Below are 22,007 nucleotides of genomic sequence, written 5' to 3' on the forward strand. Positions count from 1 at the left end.
GGACACCTGCAAGTTAGCACCTACACCTGTAATGCTAGAATACAATGGGAGCCATTTCTTGATGAGTGGTTCAGTCTATCACTTTATACTATGAGATGGTTAATGAGGATACCAATCACAGACATGTCTCATAGTTCCAAATTAAACATCTATTGTCTTCATTGTAAATTCCTCCATTGGATCTATGCAAAGATGGGGTTATAGCCATTCTTTCTGAAAATGACTTGGGATTCTGATTCCAGGAAGGAGTGTAACGCTTCTAAATATATGGTTGATGGAAAAAGTGCTTTTTCAAGTGTGAGTGGCATTTACTTTCCATGGCTTTAACAGGTGCAAAATTGTCACAACGTAAGCTTCTATCCAGCACACAGTGCACCATTAATTACTCACTAACCAATGACTAGGTGAGTTTAGATTTTGAGCTCTCCATAGCATACATGACACTGTTGTGACATCAGTGGGGGTGTTTCACAAGCGTCCTTATAAATGTTCAATAGAAGCCTCTACTATTCTGTGTAATCTTGTGATCTTTTCCTCGTTTTCTAACACTTTCAATGTATTCACAGACGGCTCTCAGGGAAAGTATGTATTGTTTGAAGATGCACTGTGGACTCTTCCTAAGTCCGGGCTTTTTTCCCCTTTGCTGCAGGCCTCAGCAGACTCTTTTGAGGAGCGGATAGTAGCTGTGTGCGAGAAGATGATGTCACGCTCCTGCTGGCGACACGCTGAAAGGCTTGTGCACGACATTAGCTTCCGTGGAATGACTCTGTTGCACCTCGCTGCTGCACAGGGTTATTCCCGGCTGATCAGGACCCTCATACAGTGGAGGTATGTGGGCAAGGTATAAGAGGATACTGTAGTCCTTTACTGAAGCACATACTGATTTACAATCTTCCACAATATATAGCCACCTCACATTCCACTGCTCCCACAAAACTTAGATCTATTCCGGTTTGAGTAGCCAAAACTGCCCATTTTCCAAGAACTGCACTCCATAGTTTATTTCCTGCCCATGGTCATCAAATTGAATATGTCAATTGTTGCATTATTTAGAAAAGCAAGCAGACCAGATGTCCTGGTGGTATTTTCTGACCAGTGTCATTTTCTGGGAATCCAGCTTAATTGAACATGATTTACTGACTAAAGCTATTTGATGCATAGTGCTAACACTTGTTTCCACCGGCACTGACTGTATATTTTTTTATTCTTTTTTTTTAAACAAGTTTCCATGCCATTTAGTGTGTCAAAGCACTATGATGATACTGTTCTGCAAAACAGAGAAAGTAAAGAAAAAAGGAAATATTTGTTGCCATTATGCCCTTAGTACCATGTCCTGCTTTTCCCATCATTTGCTTCCACTGCTGCCCTGTCCCGCTTCCTGCAACTTCTCCTTCTTTACTTTCTCCATCTGTATTTCAACCCCTCCCATTCCACTGTCTCCCAGTTTACCATCTATATATATACCCCATTCGCTTGTTTTGCTTTCCTCATCTATACTTCCATCCCTGCCTGTCACATATGGCCTCAAGAGCACACCAACTCTCGAAAGACAGTTTTGATATGATATGGCATTTATAACGCCCCAATACACAATTGTTTCAAGTCGCGGTGAGGCAAGGGAGGGGAACAGAGGGAAGACGGAGAGCGATCCTACTAGGCCTGGTGTCATTAAGATCGCGCAAGTGCATGGGGAGGGAAAGTGCAGGAGGTAAGGGGGACGGGACAGTGCAGTACATGGGATAATAGAATAAATAAACAATAAGTAAAAGTACAGCCAGCAGTTGGCAAGTGCAAGGGTAAGTGCAGACATCTGGTGTCAAGTGCTGGTAGTGGGTCTGTAGGAATACAGAAACAGTCCCCAAGTGTGGGGGTTGCCAGGAAGGCAGTACAGGTGTGCGACTGCCGGGGGAGGGGACTTGGGCCCAAGAACAGAAGATGGGCAGGTAACCAGTGCAGTTTCGGTTTCAGCCAGGATATCAGCAGGGAGGAGGAGGAGAAAACGCAGAATCAAAGAGAAAGGTTTTGAGGTGCTTCCAGAACTGTAGATGATTCTCCTCAAGATTCTGGGAGGCAGGGAGACCCCAGCCGAAGAAAGAGATCTGTCAGCAACTTGTTGCTTGGAGACGCGACTGACCCTGAGGGAGTTGGAGGCTGATGAGCAACGAGCTTGAGAAGGAAGATATTTAGGAAGAGAGAGTTGAAGGTATTGAGGTCCCAGGCCACTGGGAGCCAATGGAGAGATTTCAGTCCTGGAGAGATGCGATCCCTGGGCTTGAGGCCAAGGACAAGTCTCGCAGTCCTGTTCTGGATGAGTTGCAGAGGGCAGAGAGTAGAAGCAGGCAGATTTAGAAAGACGCTGTTGCAGTAGTCCAGCCTAGAAAGAACCAGAGCTCTGGAGACTGAGCTTCTGGGGGAAGGAGAGGAATGGAAGAATACCTCTGAGGAAGTGCAGCTGGTAGTGTGACTTCTTAGAGACGTCTGAGATGTGAGTAGAGAAGGAGAGTGTGGAGTTGAGGATGACCCCGAGATTTTTAGCCTCACAGGTGGGAGCGGGAAGAGGGCCAAGAAATGCCGGTCAAAGAGTGACAGGAAAGGAGGGTGTGGGTGTGCTGATGAGGAGAATCTCAGTTTTACTGGCATTAAGGCAAAGATCATTGGCGGCACACCACTCCTGGATGGCACACAGTCAGAGATGAGAGATGAGAGAGGGAGAAGAAGTGGCTGAGGGCAGCCTGAAAATGATTTGCGTGTCATCCGCATAGCACTGAAAGTTGGGGGAGAGAGCGGCAATGCGGTGGGCAAGAAGTGCCAGGTATTGGTTGAACAGCCAGGGAGAGAGGTTAGACCCCTGGGGGACTCCACAGGTAGAGATGGAGGAGAGGAAGGACCCAAGTTGAACCTGGGAGGGTCGATCAGAGAGGAAAGAGGTCAGCCACACCAGGGCCTGACCGGTGATACCCAGGTTATCGCGGAGATGGTTGAGCAGGATGGCATGGTTGACCGTGTCAAAGGCAGAAGAGAGATCAAGTAAGATGAGGACAGGACACAGGAGTGCTGGAATCAAGATTGGAGAGCAGGTCTTCACGGATGTTTAGGAGAGCAGTTTCCGTGCTTCTGGCAGCGTTGAAGCCAGACTGATGATCATGGAGACAACCAACAGATTCGGTGTGAAAATTGAGCTGGGAGATGGCCGGACGGGTCGGCAGAGTGTTTCTTATGGAAGTGCTTCAGGGGGGAAAAGGGCAAAGGAAGACTCCATTGGCGAAGGAGTGGTTGCAGAAGTCGGCCAGAGCAGGCGCCTGGGAGTTAATGTGGTCCTTGATGGTTTTGGAAGAACAGGGATGAACCTGTTTTGATGAAACTTTCATAGATCGGACTTGTCTAGAAACCTTGTCTGGGGACAACAGGGGAAAGGCAGAGAAGGGGGGGGGGAGAGGTGGCCGAAGAAGGGCCAGATGAAGAGCAGGGAGTAGAGGGGGGTAAGGGGAGAGGAGGAGAGAGAGGACACGATGTCCTGAGTTTTAGAGATGAAATGAGAAGCAGTGCCGTGCAGAGGGCCTGGGAAGGGACAGGCGAGGTAGAGAGACTGCAGCAGGATTGGCCAGTTCCTTGCAGATTTTAAAGAGTTCAGCCGAGTTGTTAGATGCCGTAGAGATACGGGCTTTGATGTGAGCTCACCTCTTGGTGAGGACAGAAAGCCGGTATTGCCTTTGGAGCAGGCGGCAGGACATTTTGTCAGAGGATGTACATGAAGCACGCCATTTCTTCTCGGCCACCATGCACTTGCGTTTAAGGGTGACAAGGTCTGAGTCGTAGCAGGAGTTGCACTTGGCTTTGGGCTTCAGGCAGATCATCATGACAGGGGCAAGAACATCAAGAGTATCAGATATAGCAGAGTGGAGCATGGGGTTTTACTGTTTTCATAGCTACAGGGCTCTCTAGAGGCTGTCCCTCCTTCTCTTCTCTAAAGACCAGCATTACCTACCTAGCCCAGGAATCTCTCAACCCTGGTATGGTTACTAGAGATCATTAACCATTCTTATTTAAAATAAAACTGCCTAACTCAAGGTGATGACCTAAAGGCAAACAAATTATCCATCTAGACTACTTCAGGGAATATACTAGTCGCTGCTCTAGGATTCTCCAAGATGGACTTCAAGGGGTTTGTGCCCTTAAGACGTTCAGACCCCACTTGCTCTTATCCTTCCACGATCTACCCTTTCTCTTCCTTGGTCTGTCTGTCATTGTCCCTTTTCTCCTTCTACTCTCCTCCTCCCTGTTACTCCACCCACTGTCTCATCTGAGCACCTGGGGACCAATTCCGTTGGTGACAGTGTGCGGTACAAATACCTTTAACATTAACATCTCACTCTCCCTGACTGTTGTTCTGTCCCTCTGATGTGCCTCTCTTTACTGTCTACCCCTGCCCTTTGATCCTACTACTGTCTCCATGTCACTAATACTCTCCCATCTTTGCACCCCTACTACTACTCTCCCCTACTACCCACGCCATCTCCCTCAGTCACACTCCTTTTACTTGGCTTGTCACCTTTTAACTGTCTACTATGATGAATTCTGCAGAGTCCTCACAAAGATCCTACCTAGAGTCTCCACCCAGGTGACCAGGGAAAGGCAGACACTACCTGATCCTAACCCTGGTGGTGTTATTAGCTGGGAGGAACACCTGGGAGGAGAAAGGTCCAGGGGAATAGGATGACTCAGTTGGGAGAGACACAGTATTTCACAATGGAGGAAAGCCAGGCACCACTTAAGGTAAAAGAAGTTCTTGAAAATCGAACAATGGTTTCTTTGGTCATTATACATTCAGTGGGGTGCAACCCACTGTGACACGCCACTGTGCTGGGCACGTGTCAAACCGATGGCGTAAAAAGACCTTGGCTCAATAGCCTTTGGTCTTTTTACGCCATTAGGGAGTGCAGTGGGCTGCACTCCCTAAATACCATTTAGGGAGTGCAGTGGGCTGCACTCCCTAAATACCACTCAAGTGGTTTCTTTAAGTTTTAGATAAATTGATTCATCACTCATTATGGGTTTGCTGCGTTTCTAAGATAATACATCAAAGTAATTGATTCTATGTCATTTCAAATATATGTGGTTAATTTGCAGATGCCAAATCTCTGCCAATGCATTTCGGACTGGTGAGTCCTTCAACAGGGCATTTGTGTTATATTAGGTCAACACCAATCCAATATTTCAAATCCATCAACACATGAACAATCACATTTCCATTAGGAAACAATCAAGTAAAATGTAACATTACTTCTGAGGCTTGTGGAATCTGCTTAGATCACATGCTATGCATAGGCTGACATCTAGTGGAAGCTGCAGAGTATTACAGTTGTTGTTTTTAAAACTCGAAAAGGGACGTCGACAGGGTGTGCCAGACACCATGGTCCTTCACGCGTCGAGGTCCCTCAGATTGTTTTTTTACGCCATTGTGACGGGTGCTTATCGCAGAGTTTATTTCGGCTAACGCCATTTGCTTATGAAAAATGAAGACTAGTTACTCTTTTCTGTCCTTTTCCAAACCGACTTCGACTAATTCATCGATGCGGTGCAAAAGACGAACGTTGGACGAATTCCAGACTCAACTGACCCTTTTGGCCTTGGAAGGCCACACCGGGCCTAGGCACTGACAGTAGGGAGAGTGGGGTATGGGGGTCATTGTAGAATGCATTTTCCTCTCTCTTCCCATTCTCGCCTGGCTGCCATTCTCCTTAAACATGGAGAATACCCCATTAAAATGTTGCCCCACGTGCAATAAAAAATTCCCATGGATAGACAAGCACCGGGTGTGCAACTTGAGTCTAACGCGCGATCACGACGAGGGGCATTGTCGAGCCTGCAAGCTCTTGAAACCAGAAACTCTTTGAGACCGGAGAACTAAACGCTGGGCCCATCCCGCCATGCAGGCCGAGGCCGCCATGGACGTGGAGGGAGCCTCAAGTGATGGCAGTGTTGCGGTCTTTATAGACAGCAAAGGCGGCATGGAACCGCTAGGTTCCCAAGTGCAGGCCCCTGACTCCAAGAGACAGACCGGCGGCTCTGTTACGGGGACGACACCCAGCGGCGAAAGCACTACCACAACCTCTCCAAGAGCCCCAGTCATAAAGATAAGCTTAAAGATAGGCCTAATCCCCGGACAACTGGGGTCCCTATGTAGCATATCTGATCTCCAGCAAGGGAGACTCCTCCTCCCCCTCGACCTCAAGCCAACCAGCAGATTGAGGAAAATAACAAACTTGCGCTGCGCATAAGGAGCAAAAAATGGTCATGGGAGAAGGAAAACAAAGACTCCACGTGGGCGGCGGGTGAGGGGTGAGGGGACGGGACGGGGATACTGCGGACTGAACTGGTGCAAGTTGTCTGACCCACAGTTGGGCAGATCTAGTTTTGTTTTTTTTAACTGTAATTCTGAAAAGCATAAATAAATTTTTAAAAAAATAAGATAGGCCTAATAAGGACAACTCTACCCTTACTCATAGGGAGAAACGCTCTGTCCCAGAGGAGGAAGGTTCCTTGGCAGAAGCCTTAAAGAACAAAGGCCAGCCTCTGACTCCGGCCCACTCTACACCCCAGGCCCATCCGACACCCCTAGGACCGGACTTTATCCCTCAGTACGCTTGTGTCATTCGCAGTTCAGCCACATGGACTGCGGAAGGCATAGAGAGGGGCATGACTTGGATGACCTTTATGGCCAATTTCTTTGAAAAAAAACCTCACAGGCATGCCAGAATTTTCAAAGCACACCTCCTACAGCTGAGGCTTCCACCTTCCCAGCCCCCAGCTAAGAAAGCTTGACCTGTTACTCCCTATTCCAAGTCCAGCCCAATCGATACAAAGTGATCTGTATGATGGTCACACAGACACAGATGATAATGAGACCCATCAAGAGACTGATCATTATTACAATGATGATGAGGAGGAGGAGGTGTATAACCTTGCCTCACCATTTTGACAATTAGCACCTCCATATTGACATGTTAATCAAGGCAGCTGAACACTTTGGTTTACAAACACAAGAAACTCAGCTAGACAAGGACTTCGTAGAAGATACATCAGGGACAAGAAGGCCGCCTCCCAATTCATCCCGACACTACAATCTGTCCAAAGAAGGATTCAACCTTCCCTGGAGACACCAAACCAGACACAGGCAGTCAACCCGCAGGTTGAAAAACATTTCCGCCCAGCACCATCTGACCCACTTTACATCAGGGGAAGCTCAAGCCAGATTTGCTCGCGTTTACCACAACCCGTAAAAAGGCAGGAACACCGTTAGCCTCTTCAGAGGTACCCACACACTAGGAGAGCAAAAAACTCTACACAATTGGGAGAAAGGTAGCGACTTTGTCAGCTTTCCAAACAAGGATCACCAATAAATCAACACTGTTGGCAAGTTATAATTGCCACAAATGGGATGAGATAACTACGCTGATGGCATCTGCTCCTGAGCCTCTAAAATCACAACTGTCCCTGGTAGCAGCGGATGGCAAGACAACATCTAGCTGCTTTCTTAAGAACAATCTAGATGCCGCAGACAACGCAGGCAGGATTATTGCCGAAGGGACAATAACCAAATGTCACGCATGGCTACACCAATCCGGCTTTAAACTCCAGGCTACACTACTTAATATGCCAGTGGAACCTACAGTCTTATTCGGCAAAGCCGTAGAAGACGCATTAAAGTCAGCCAAGAAAGAATATGAAAGCCTAAAATCTGTAGGCCAGCTGACAAACAAACCACCAGGCCAGAGAAGCGGAAGCAATTTTCATCGGTTTTGTGGCCAAAAATCTGAGAGAGGCTCTGGTTACGGACAGTGTCCAGGCTGTTCCTGGAATAACAACGAGGTCCAAGCCTCATAGAGAACCATAGAGGCCAGCAGCGGTCTCGTGGCCGGGGGAGGCACTCTACATCTAGAGGTAGAGGTACACGTCCTAAGCAATGACAGCCCACTCCAGGTACCCTCCCATGCCTCTCCAGAAGTAAGGCACATCTCACACTTCACCCACACATGGGAGGGAATCACCACTGACATATGGGTGTTATTGACAGTAGCGGGAGGTTATTGTGTGGAGCTCATCCAAAAACCATCAAACCATCCCCCGCGTCAAAGAAGATCGAGAGAAGACTCATCATTCTTGAAGAAGTCAGCCTGCTGCGATGCATGGACGCCATAGAGATCGTACCGGCGAACGAGGTAAACAAGGTTCTGATGTTTGTTAATCTGCTTAGAATCACATGCTGTGCATAGTCCGACATCCAATGGTCACTGCAGAGTATTGCATTTTGTTTTTCGTAGTCGAAAAGGGGACGTCGACAGTGTCTGTAACACTATCCCTATAGTGACGTGCAGTGTACCCACAATCCCTCACGCGTCAAGGTCCCTCCTATTGTTTTTTTCCGCCCAGTTATTGGTCGCCTTTATGCAGAGCTCTTCGAGAGACATTGCGAAATCATTTCCTCGACCCTTGGTCGTTTTCTATTATTTATAACCATACACATAGATCCCTCCCTCGACTTAGAAGCTGTTCTCCGCCGAGCAAGATCTTCGACAGAGGGACGAGCGGAGGAGATCCTTCGGCGCTGCCGAACACGTGGCCTGGCCTCGCCTGCCTAATACAGTAGGGAGAGTGGGGTTGTGTGGTCATTGCTTTGCTTCACTCTAAGAATGCCTTTCTCTTTCCCCTCCCTCTCTTTCGAGGACGTAATCACATTTCATTCCCTCAGCTATGGAGAGGACGCCCTTTAGGTTTTGCCCGCGCTGCAAGGGCAAATTTACCTGGAAGGATGAGCACAAACGGTGTAACCTTTGCTTGCCCCTCGATCACAAAGAGGACGGCTGTGCGGCCTGTAACTTACTTAAACCCAAAACCTTAAAAGACCACAGGGTCAAAAGCTGGGCAGCCTATGCAATGTCTAGGTCTGACTCCTCGCCAGCTGCCGCCGTCGCCGAATGTGACGAGGAAAGTGATTACACGGCCTCCGCAATGGAGGTTGTAGACCTCTCGAAGGAGCGTTCCCGCTCCTCGGCGTCCGGCCCCGACAAGCCCGGTTCACGCCCCGCTTCTGGGGATAAACACCCCGGCGACAAGGACGAACACAGGAAAACACATAAGCACATACCCCACGGCACGCATTTGTCAAAGACGAAGGCAGCCATAGCGTCAACGGAGGCGTCTGGTCCACCGGCGCCTTCCGCCGACCGTAAGGGTCGCAAGCCCTATCCGCCACCGCTTCCGCGACCGGCGACTGGGCTTTCTGTCAATAAGGGCGCTGACCCCAAATCCTCAGGCGACGCGCCTCGCAAGAGTGCGTATGTCGTCAGTAAAGACTCCGCACTGCCTAGAGCGACGGCGAGCGATCCCTCGACGGAGAAGCTGCTCTCTGAAAGCCTTGCGCGTATAGCTTCGAAAGCCGGCCAGAGACGGACGGCGGGTAACACGTTGATAACTGCTCACAAGGCCAAAGAAACGCTGAGGACGCCGGAGGGTAGGCTGGGACAGCTCCCACTGTCGACAGAAGACCCTAGCCAGCGAGAAGGTTTCTCAGAAGGCGAAGGGACGCTATCTTCGACGCTATGGGACAGAACTAAGCAACTGCAAGGAGAAGAACCGCCCTTTTCACTCCCAGACCGCTCTGGCCTACCTTACTGGACTGTAGAGAGGTTCCAGTCATGTATGGACAAGCTAGACAGGTTCATGGCCATCCCAGAAAATAGGACACCCAAGAGGCCAAGGGAGGTACCCCAGGAAGGGCCATGGGCTAAATACCCGAAGCACTTTAACCCACTACAGGAAGACATGGACTCTTACGACCTCACTGAAGAGGATTCTCACTTCCAGGAAGAGGAAGAGTTTGTGTATAATGAAGACCAACAAGAGGAAGAAGGTTTTCATGAAGGTGAAGAGGGCTACGAGGAGGACCCAGGTGAAAGTGGCTCACAGCCCTGGCAGTCACCATCAGGGTCTACAGACCCCGACATTATAGACATTTCTTTTCCTCAGACCACACCGGTCAGGAACCCATCTCCAGTAGACGATCAGCCCACCTTCAATGCGCTACTGAGGAAGGCAGCAGCGTATTTTGAAGTTGAAACTGGGGAGGATACTGATTTCGTCGAAAGGATTATTAAGGAAAAACATCCCACTAGTCAAACTATCCCTATCCTCGCCTCGGTTAAGAGACGACTCACCCCATCGCTGTCCACCCCCGCGCTGATAAGAGGGGTCAATCCAAGAATCGAGAAATTGTTCTCACCCTCTCAGTCAGACCCATTATATATCAGGGGTCACTCAGTCCCGGACTCCTTAGTGGTTACTAACACAAGAAAGAGGGCTGGGGTTCCACTGTCAACCAGCGAGGCACCCCCAGACAAAGAAGGGAAAAAACTTTATGCCTTGGGCAAAAGAATTTCCGCCTCGGCAGCGTTTTCAATTAGGATTGCCAATAATAATACATTGTTGGCAAGCTATGCCGATGCTCAATGGGGAAAGCTTAAGCAGGACATCGAAGAAGCCCCTGAACCTCTAAGAACACGCTTATTGGCTACAGTTACAGAAGGAGCTCTGGTCAACCAGAGCATCATTAAGACCACTCTTGATGCGGCAGAAACTGCTGGCCGTTCTTTGGTGCAGGGAGTTCTGCTGAAGCGTCACGTCTGGCTTTGCAATTCCGGTTTCAAGGCAGAAACGCAGGCGTCACTCATTAATAAGCCAATAGAAGAGTCAAATCTCTTTGGAAGGGCAGTGGACGATGCTCTGGAAAATGCGGAGAAAGAATTCGACACCATAAAGACCTTATACCAAATCTCAAAGCCTCCAAACAGGCGGGGATTTGGAAACTAGCACTTTTTTCGTGGCCAGCAGCAGCAACAGCATTACACTGCGGGCAGCTGGCCCTCTAATCAGGGTACCAGTAACCAGTATAACCAAAGAGGACAACGCCGTGGCAAGGGCAGAGGCCGAGGCTCCAGCCCCAGAGGCACCCCGGCAAGTAACACCAAATGACCCGAAGGTTCGGGTCCCCTCCCATGCGTCTCCGGTTGGGGGCCGGATAACATCGTTCCTTTCAGCATGGGAGGGAATAACATCAGACCGGTGGGTATTGTCAACCGTAGCCCATGGGTACTGTATAGAGTTCAATCGGTCCCCCACCTACAGACCTCCAAGGGGACGACGCCTGTCACCAGAACACCTCGTCATCCTCCTGCAAGAAGTAGAACAGCTGCTACAGAAAGGAGCAATAGAGGTCGTGCCCCTATCTCAGGTAATCGAAGGTATTTATTCAGTGTACTTCCTTGTACCCAAAAAGGACCTAACCATGCGCCCGGTACTAGATCTGCGCCCAGCGAACAAATTTGTAAAACCACAAAAATTTCATATGGTAACATTACAGGAGGTAATTCCCCTGCTATCTCAGGGGGACTACATGACAACACTAGACATGAAAGATTCATACTTTCATATTTTGATGTTGCCAGCGCACAGAAAATACCTCAGGTTCATGATAGAGGGCAAACACTACCAGTTCAGAGTGCTACCCTTCGGCATAGCGTCTGCACCAAGGGTATTCATGAAGGTACTGGCAGTGGCAGCGGCCCACCTGCGCAGGTTGTCCATACCGGTATACCCTTACCTCGACGATTGGCTCATAACAGGGGAGTCCTACGAGACATGCTTCTCAAACACCCAGAAGACAGTAGACCTTTTGTTCCAACTGGGCTTCTCCATCAACGAGAAGAAGTCCAGCTTAAACCCCAGCCAAATCAAACAATTCCTAGGGGCTCTAATTCGAACAATGGACGTCCTCGTCTTCCCATCCAACGAGAGGGTCCAAAATATGCTGTTTCAGATCCCTCAATATGTGGCCGGTTGAGAGGTGACGGTACGCAAAGCAATGCGCTTGCTAGGAATGATGGCGTCATGTATTTATTTGGTACCTCACGCGCGCCCGCGCATGCGCCCAATGCAAGAGTGGCTCAACAGCCAGTGGTGTCAGGCCAGCGGTAATAGGGAAACCATTCGCCACCCCCGCAGTGGAAGCCACTCTAACCACAGATGCATCCCTCACAGGATGGGGGGCTCACCTATCCCATCAGACTGCTCACGGAGTCTGGACTCTGAGCGTAGCGTCCAAACACATAAACTTATTAGAGCTACTTGCGGTGTTCAAGGCACTAAAAGCCTTCCAGACACACCTACAAGGGAAGACCGTGATGGTCCTCACGGACTGCACCACAGCCATGTACTACCTCAACAAGCAAGGGGGCACTCACTCTCCAGGACTGTCCAAGCTGTCCCAGAACATCTGGAACTGGGCTCTCAGACACAACATGTTCCTATTGTCTCAACATATACCAGGGGAACTCAATCTGCTAGCAGATGAACTCAGCAGAGACTTCCCTCTGCCCTCAGAGTACGAATGGCGGTTACACAACGATATCGTCTTCGACGTCTTCACACAATGGGGCTTCCCAGAAATAGACCTGTTCGCAACTCTGGAGAACTCACAATGCCTAGATTACGCCTCCAGATACCCACAGAACCGCTCCAAGGGGAACGGTCTCTGGATACCATGGTCAGGGAAATTTGTTTACGCTTTTCCCCCAACTCCTCTGCTGAACAAGATGGTGCACACGATGCACCAGGAACCAGTCACCATGATACTGATAGCCCCGATGTGGGCTCGCCAACCATGGTTGGCGGACCTGATGGAGATGTCCCTGTCCCCACCAGTGAAACTGCCCTGCCCGTACAACTTGCTGTCACAGGACAAGGGCAAGACACTACACCCATGCCCACAGAACATGAACTTAGTAGCCTGGCTCCTGAGGTCATAGAATTTGGCCATTTACAACTCCCTCAGAGATGCATGGACATTCTCAAAGAAGCTAGAAAACCCAACACTCGCCACTGCTATTCTAGCAAGTGGAAGAGATTTGTCATCTGGTGTAGAGGTAAGAGCATCAACCCAGTCCACTGCTCTCCCACACAAATTGTCCTATACCTGACCCATTGACTGGACTCAGGTCTGGTGTTCAATTCTATTAAAGTCTGTCTAGCGGCACTTTCTGCATACACCACCTCTCAACTTAAGGTGTCATGGTGGAAAGTCCCAGTTATCAAAGCCTTCATAGAGGGGGTAAAGAGAATACAACCTCCGATCGCAAACCTAGCTCCCGGCTGGGACCTTAATGTGGTACTTACCAGGCTCATGGGCTCACCCTTTGAACCCATGCACAAGGCAACTCTTAAGGACCTCACCCTTAAGACTGCTTTCCTAATAGCTATCACCTTCATTAGGAGAGTAAGTGAACTACAGGCTCTTTCTATTCTAGACCCCTTCGTAACAGTTCACAAAGATAAGGTCGTTCTACGCACACATCCAAGGTTTGCACCGAAATTCATATCAAAATTCCATGTCAACCAGTCTATAGAACTACCAACATTCTTTCAAAACCCTTCCTATTTGGGAGAAAAAAGCCTGCATACACTCGATGTGCGCAGAGCTGTCATGTTTTATATGGAAAGAACTAGGCCACTGAGAAAGTCTAATCAGTTCTTTGTCTCAGTGGCAGCAGGAAGAGAAGAAGATGCAGTCTCAAAGTCCACTATATCTAGATGGATTGTTCAATGCATCACTCTCTGTTACACTCTTGCTAAGAGAGAACTACCCTTCAAGCCAAGAGCACACTCTACTCGAGGCACTGGGGCATCCATAGCATTCATTGCAAATGTTCCCCTTGAGTCCATTTGCAAAGGGCAACCTGGAGTTCTGTACACACCTTTACAAAACACTACTGTCTAGATGCTCACTCTAGATCTGATTCCCAGGTGGGACAAGCAGTATTAAGACATCTTTTCTCTACTGTTCCTTCTCACAACCCACCTCCAACTCCGGGTACTGCTCGCTAGTCTATGCACAGCATGTGATTCTAAGCAGATTAACAAACATCAGAAGACAATGCATTACTTACCGTAAAAGCATTTCTGATGGTTGTATCTGCTTAGATTCACATGCGCCTACCCTTCCTCCCCGCTCAGATGCAAGGAACATAGACATCTTTCTACATCTCTCTCTCTCTTTTCTGTACTCACTCACGTAAAGAAGGCTCCCTCAGGGCAGAAAAAATACAAACAGAGGGACCTCGACGCGTGAGGGATTGTGGGTACACTGCACGTCACTATAGGGATAGTGTTACAGACACGCCTTGTCGACTTCCCCTTTTCGACTACGAAAAACAAAATGCAATACTCTGCAGTGACCACTGCATGTCGGACTATGCACAGCATGTGAATCTAAGCAGATACAACCATCAGAAATGCTTTTACGGTAAGTAATGCATTGTTGTATCTATTCAACCTACTTCCTTGTGCCAAAAAAAGATCTATCTATGCGCCCAGTGTTAGACTTACACCCTGCAAACACTTATGTAAAGCCACAGAAATTCTGCATGACAACGCTACAAGAGGTCATCTCCCTGATGGCAACACTGGATATGAAAGATGCCTATTTTCATATTTCATTCAATGTTTCCAGTGCACAGAAAACTCTTGCGTTTCAAAATAGCAAACCATTGCTACCAATTTTAAGGTGCTACTTTTCGGAATAGCGTCTGCTCCAGGGGTATTGAACAAGGTACTGGCAGTGGTGGCAGGGCACCTGCGCAGGGTGGCAGTCCCAGTGTACCCCTACCTGGACGACTGGCCGGTCATAGGTGACTCACCGCATCTTTGCAAGCAAAACATGCAAAGAATCATAAACCTTCTCTTCCAATTGGGCTTCTCAATAAATGAGAAAAAGTCAAGCCTTGTGCCAAACACAACCGAACAGTTCCTAGGAGCTGTCTTAAACACGGAAGCAGGGTTAGTCTGTCCATCTACGGAAAGGGTTCAAAACATGCTACGGCAAATACCTCTGTATCAAGCCGGTCGTCAGATAAGCGTATGCAAAGCAATGTGATTGCTAGGCATGATGGCGTCATGCATTTACCTGATCCCACATGCATGTCTGCGCATGCGCCCCAAGCATCAGTGGTTGGCGAAACAATGTCTCAGGCAAGCGGTCAGTGGGACAATCTAGTGGTCGTTTCGCCAACACTAGTACAAAATCTCTGCGGGTGGACAAAAGAGAACCTGTTAAAGGGAAAGCCCTTCCATAACACGGAAGCGCAAGCGGTCTTTAAAACAGACGCATCACTCTCCCGGTGGGGGGCACAATACCTTCAGCACACGGTCTGTGGACTCGTCACTGCACAGAACCACATCAACCTGCTGGAACTCCTAGCCGTATTCAAAGCGCTTCAAGCATTCGAAGCACAGCAGACAAACAAGATGGTTCAAATCCTATCAGACAGCACCACTGCAATGTTCTATGTTAACAAGCAGGGGGGGCACACACTCTCCAAATCAGTTCAAGCAGGCACAGAAAATATGGAGATGGGCACTCAGACGGGAGATGTTCCTATCCTCCAAACACGTTCCAGGGTTACTTAACACTATAGCAGACTCTCTAAGCAGAGATACCCTACCAGAGGAACACAAGTGGCCACTAAATCCAAGTCTCGTAGTACACATATTCTCACAGTGAGGTTACCCCACGCTAGACTTGTTTGCTACAGGAGAAAACAAGCAATGCCTAGACTTTGCGTCCAGGTTCCCCCAACCAGACTCCAAGGGGAACACCCTATGGATGAGCTGGTCAGGGAAATATGCTTATGCTTTTCCCCTGACTCCTTTAATGAGCAGAGTAGTGAACAAGATTTACAGAGAACAGATGACGCTCATCCTAGTTGCTCCCATGTGGGCAAGGCAGCCATGGTATCTATATCTGCGCAAACTAGCAATGCGCAATCCCATCAAAGTCCTGTGCCAAACCAATCTATTGACCCAACACAGTGGATTAACAGTGCACCCTCAACCACACTCAGTTAACTTGGCAGCATGGCTCCTGAGGTCATAGAGTTCGGAAATCTTAATCTACCACAGCGGTGTATGGATATCCTCAGGGAGGCACGAAAACCAAACACCAGACACTGTTATTTTGACAAGTGGAGGAAATGTGTAATTTGGTGCCTGTCTAAACAAATAAACCCCATAGAAAGTACTCCTTCCCACATTCTAAATCATATGCTCCACTTGCTAGACTCTGGGTTAGTATTCGACTCTATAAAGGTCCACCTAGCGGTCTTATCGGCTTACACCACCTCCCAGAATAAAGTATCAAGGTGGAAAGTGCCGGTCATCAAGGCATTCATGGTGGGAGTAAGGAGACTCCACCCTCCAATTTCAAACCCACCGCCAGGCTGGTATCTCAATGTAGTACTCTCAAAACCCATGGGGATCCCCATTCGAGCCTATGCATAAGTCTAGTCTTAAACACCTGACTTACAAGACTGCCTTCTTAGTGGCTATTACTTCCATGAGAAGGGTTAGTGAATTGCAAGCATTGTCAGTGCAGGACCCTTTCTTTGTCATACACAAAGACAAACTGGTTTTACGTACACATCCTAGGTTCTTTCCTAAGTTAATTTCCAAATTCCACGTGAACCAATCCATTGAGCTACCGGCTTTCTTCCAGAACCCAACTAGCTCAACTGAGGTACAACTCCACACACTAGATGTAAGGAGGGCAGTCCTTTACTTCATAAACAAGACCAGGCTGCTTATAAAGCCGAACCAACTGTTTGTCTCCATAGCACCGGGCAGCAAAGGAGACTGCATTTCCACAAAAGCCATCTCAAGATAGTCAGATGCATATAACTGTACTATTCATTATCAAACAAGACACTGGCTTTCACGCCAAGAGCTCACTCCACAAAGCGCACAGGAGCTACTCTGGCTTTTATCACAAATGTCCCCTTAGGCAGCATCTGCAAAGCAGCTACATGGAGCTCAGAACACACTTTCACGCAGCACATCTGCATTGACACTCATTCCAAAGCAGATAAACAAGTGGGACAAGCGGTTTTAAAACATCTATTTGCCACTGAACCTTCTCACAACCCACCACCTTCTCCTAACAATGCTCGCTAATCTATGCATAGCATGTGATCTAAGCTGATTCCACAAGCCTCAGAAGGGATACATTACTCACCGTAATCGTATTTCTGATGCTTGTATCTGCTTAGTTTCACATGCGCCCACCCTTCATCCCTTGAGAGAAGGTGCATAGATGTTATATGAGCTTCTCTGCTATGTATCTGCTTGGATACACCTGTACTCGCACTACACTTCATGCACCTCATGTCAGAAACAAAACCATCTGAGGGACCCCGACTCATGAAGGACCATGGGTACAGTGGATGTCACACTAGGGATAGTATTACTGGCACACCCTGTCAACGTCCCTTTTTGAGTTTCGAAAACAACTGTAATACTCTGCAGCTTCCACTAGATTTCTGCCTATGCATAGCATGTGAATGTAAGCAGATACAAGCATCAAAAATATGATAACAGTGAGTAATGTATTCCATATCACAATTCAAATGCATGATAACGTATGTACAGGCCGCGTGACGGTGACAAACAACAGTGAAACAACATTTAAAGAATAGTCATGGGAAGAGAAAAGAAAAACAAAAAGGAAAATGTGAGCCAATACAAGTAAACCCTCCATCTGCACATTATTCGTAAACCAAGTGATCCTTGTTCTATAAAGATAAAGGTATCTGCCGTATTCAATGTGACAATTCACATGGGCTCCCTCCGATATTCCCACATTGTCATAAAGGTTAGTGCTAATTTTGTGTAAACGTGATTCTGTTAAAGGGTGAAACATCATGATATGTGCAGTAGGTTCAGTGAGTCCATTCTAGTTAATTGCTACATAACCATACTGCAAAGTGTCAACATACTATATAGGTTGGATATTGTGGCGATAATATCCTGTAATGTTACATAAACATACACATGGTGTGAGTGCATTAACACTCCTTAGGGTCCGAAAAATCATAATAAATTTCGAAAAATCATAATAAATTTAATCGCCATCTGCTGAAACATCTTACCTTGTCAACGCACTGGCTAATTCGTACCGTGCAGTAAATCCAAGGGTACTACAACTTTCTCGGCTGACGTAATGCGAGCGAGAGCTGACCGCGTCATCTCAAATGAGATGCTTACAAAGCGCTTGTGTGTTCTCGTGTATACATGATGTTCTTATGGTTACGTTGCTAACATTAACCATGTCTCATTTAGTGTAATGAGTGAAATAGCGGTGGCCATCTTCGAACAGGTAATGTGAACGGTGGTTTATAGTGATTTTTTCAAATGCCATTTTCTGGACACCATTTTGTTGCCAAAAAATATTTTAAAATGTTTATTTTTCTATTTTTTTTTTTTATGGGTGGTTCCCCCCAAGCGCCTGTTTTGTTTTTAACACTTTTTTACTTACAAGCCCCCCCCCCCAAAACATATTAAATAAAAAAAATACATTCTAAAAAAGAATTTCGACGAAATGTTTTCGTTATAATTGCATTTGGAAAAAATGAATTCGAAAAAATGACCGTATCCTGTGAACGGTTGGAGATAAGGAATATACCATTGCTTATAGTTGTGTGTGTCTACCGTCAACTCAGAAAACAGTAAATTGTGAAACCAGTATTAATGAACTAAACTAGAACATTGGAAAAACATGTGGAAGTTGAGACGAGGTAAAAAGATAGTAAATAAAAACTATGGTGATGCAGAGTTCGCAGCTAGTATCTATGAATGGTAAATTAGCCTTAGAAGTGCTACACTTAGATTGTGCCAATTTCCCCAAAACTTGTCGATAGACGAGGATCTCCAGTATGGCTTAGCATGAATACGCTAAGTAGTCATCTTATATTGGTCTACTTACATGTGACTCAAGCTGCAGTGTCTGGCAACAATAGACACAGTATTGGGAGAGAGTCCTGTAATACCAGAATATGTTGAGACTGGTTGTCAGAGTGAACTTTCCTTTCCTAAAGCTATCCATCTTGTTGGTTTGAAAAACTATAATAATTCACATAGGAAACAGAGCATTAATACTCTGGCCACTTATGAATCTTATTCTCCCTTAAATCTAAATCCATCACTTAACCAAAAGAAAGACTTCCCTTCACAAAGTTGCCCACATTTATAGTAATAAAAGGTCTTGCAATCCACAGGAAAATGATAGATGAGGACATCAGAACAGAAACATCTTAAATTCTAATGAAGCTAACCCTCCTTTAAGTTCAAACAAACGATTAAGATGTTTTAAAACTCTTTCTGAAAATGTAATTAATGATAAGAGTGAGGTGATTAAAGTTGAAGACAAGATCCAGAACAAAAGAGGTCATTTGAACATTGGGAACTTCAAGTCCCACAATGCCCAAGGTACTGAGACGAGTAAGAGGGAGTCTAGTGGTTGTAATTATCCCCACCTGGGCAGGACTTTTAAGTATATAAAACCCCCTCAGGTGCAGGCCATAAGGTGAAGCAGGAGGTGGAATGGTTGCTGTGAGTCCACATTGAAGTGGCAGCAGAAGAAGGGCAGTAGAGATGCTGAAGCTGCCGGTAGCTTCAGAGCAGAGCCGGTTCCGAGAGGGTCTCTATGTCCCGACTAGGGCGTTCTCGCCCTCCTTCCTCCACACTCTTCTCATCTGATGATAGGATATCCAAGTCTTCTGGGTCGAAGTTCCTTCGAATGAGGTAATCCTTAGTCCTTTTTATGTGGAGGGGGCCTGCCGCGAGAGGAAGCCACAGTGACCGCTAGCAGTCCTGTGGCCTCGTTCCCGCGGACAGACCGGAATAAAAAGGGAAAAAGCTAAACGGCAGAAAAAACCCTTTTTGGCCGTAGTGGTGGTCCGCTCGAAGGAGATCCAGCAATGGAATGAGGTCCGGAGATGGCAGGAGTAACTGGTAGGTGGGAGAAGGCTCCAGGAGCAGGCGACCTCTGAGGCAGAGGTAGGGCTAACCACAGAGAAGGCGTGGAAAGGTAAGAAGCCACCGGAGGGAGCGCCGGCAAAGCGGGAGGCAAAGCAGAGAGAGAAGGCAGTGAGGCAATGAGAATAAGAGAAGGAAAGACGCCAGAAGGGCGTACGAAGAGGAAAACAGGAGGCGGCTAAGGGAAAAGCCGAAAGAGGAAAACAGCATCTAACCCAAAGGAGAGCGAAGCGCTAATCTAAGGGGGTTGCAACGCAACGGTCCTCCGGAAGTAAACAGAACATATACTTCCGGGCGGCCGTCAGGACGCAACAACTAGACCTGCACAGAGTAGAAAAACCCGAACACAGGGAAACTAACCCTGCACTCTTCCTTGACGAAGCCGCCAATGTTAGGCAGAAACCTGTGCAGTTCCCTTAGGGAACACTGCAAAAGATTTAGGACTACAGGTGTTAGCAGTAAACCCACTTGGTAGCAGTCTGTACCACCCAGATTTACCTGGTAGCTGTGGCTGAGAAGTCAGACTTCTCTCAAGAAGAGTTAGGCAGTATGCAAAGTATACACAATAGGCACTCGGACACACCAATACAAGCAAACACTGACCAGAGCTTTGGTATCAAAGTATATAGTTATTTATTTAAAAACACACTATTTGAAACACTCCAGCACTCTTGTTGTAAAATATTCTAAACACAGTTACTATTGTAATATATACACCCCTTTTTCCTTATCAGATAAGTCACAGTAAAACACTACTTATTTTCATACAGAGGTGAGCGCTTAACTAGATGGCACTCCAATAAGTTTGTGAGAAAGGGAGGGAAAAAGACAGAATATGGAAAGGTACACCACTCTAAGATTCAGGAACACTGTTAGCAAGGCAGAAGAGCAAAAGTGACTGGTGAGCTAAAGTCCAAAGGCTGGGCCCACTCTTAGAGAGAGCAGAGCACAAATGCGCCTAAGATCACACAGTTACACTAGGCTTAGAAAGTTTTGCAGAGGGTTCAAAAAGAGTTTAGAGAGGCTTAGGAAAGTTTAGCCAGGGTGTCCCAGGCTAACCCAGGTTCAAAAGCCGGGGGCTAATTCTGTACAGTCGGTAGCAAGGGAAGCCAGGTGGGACACGGTACCTTAAGTGGGAAGGATCCTCCAGCGGTGGCAGTTGTTCCTGGCAGTGGGTGCAAGTCGCGGCGTCGTCCAGGGGAAGAGAAGATCTCGACTTGTAGGAAAGATGAAGGTCGTTGCACTACCAGGGAAGAAACCAGCCGCAGAGTTTTCCGGTTAAAGGTGGTACCTTTGGTCGTGGTAAAACGTGGTATCCCGGTTGCCGGGGTGCTTGGCACAGGCAAGGCGGCCACGAGGTACATCGGGAAGGCGAAAAGACGGTGAAACTGGTTATCCCCACCAGTCAAAGGAAGAAGACTCTCCGGCGGGAGATCTCCTCTGTCGTTGGGAAAAGTGGTGAGACGGTCCAGCAGGGCTCCACCGGTGGTGGCGTCGTGGCAGGTCGGCTCAGCTTCTCCCTCGTCGGATTCTTGGGTCCTGTGGCAACTTCTGAAGTTCCAGTCCCCAAAAGCCCTGCTTTTATGCAGAAAACCCCCATTCACTCAGCCTAGCTGTCACTCAAACATGCTAAGTGGTGAGCCGGACGGCTCACCACTTGGGCCAATCAGGACGGAGTGTGACTTGAGTTGCCTAGGCAACTCAGTCCAGGGTGCCTAAATCCCCCTCCACCCCTCCTAAGTACCCCAGACAGAGTGGCACCACTTTGGAGGGCTTCTGTGGAGAAGCCCGCCAAAAAGTGGAACAAAGGGCTCGACTTGGGTTGGAGCCACAGAAGAGAACACGAACGCCATTTTAGAATCAAGTTTTGGCAAAAAATACCAACCGGAGAATTAATATTAATTAAATAAACCGGCGGTATGTTCGAGGCTACCGTAAATAATTAAATAAAGGTAGTAGCCTAAAACAATGGGAAATCCCATAGGAAAATATTTGCGGTTGAATATAAAAAGTAGTATCCACTGCCACCAGCCAAAACTCGATCGGGGGAGGGGCAGAGACGTGCCCCCTCGACTAACAGACCCCGGGGCAAT

General features: G+C 47.6%; 1 protein-coding gene across 13 annotated transcripts in view; it reads left to right on the forward strand.

Annotated features, from left to right (window-relative positions):
• CAMTA2 (calmodulin binding transcription activator 2) overlaps positions 1 to 22,007 on the forward strand; it is a 1,813,542-nt gene that overhangs the window by 1,303,168 nt on the left and 488,367 nt on the right. For all 13 annotated transcript variants that reach the window (XM_069643632.1, XM_069643658.1, XM_069643676.1 and 10 more), the window contains one exon: positions 650 to 828. In XM_069643632.1, the coding sequence (XP_069499733.1) occupies positions 650 to 828 (179 nt within the window). The remainder of the gene's footprint in view (positions 1 to 649; positions 829 to 22,007) is intronic.

Source organism: Ambystoma mexicanum, chromosome 1p, assembly GCF_040938575.1.
Source record: "Ambystoma mexicanum isolate Mex_15411 chromosome 1p, UKY_AmexF1_1, whole genome shotgun sequence".
In the NCBI taxonomy this organism is placed as follows: domain Eukaryota; kingdom Metazoa; phylum Chordata; class Amphibia; order Caudata; family Ambystomatidae; genus Ambystoma; species Ambystoma mexicanum.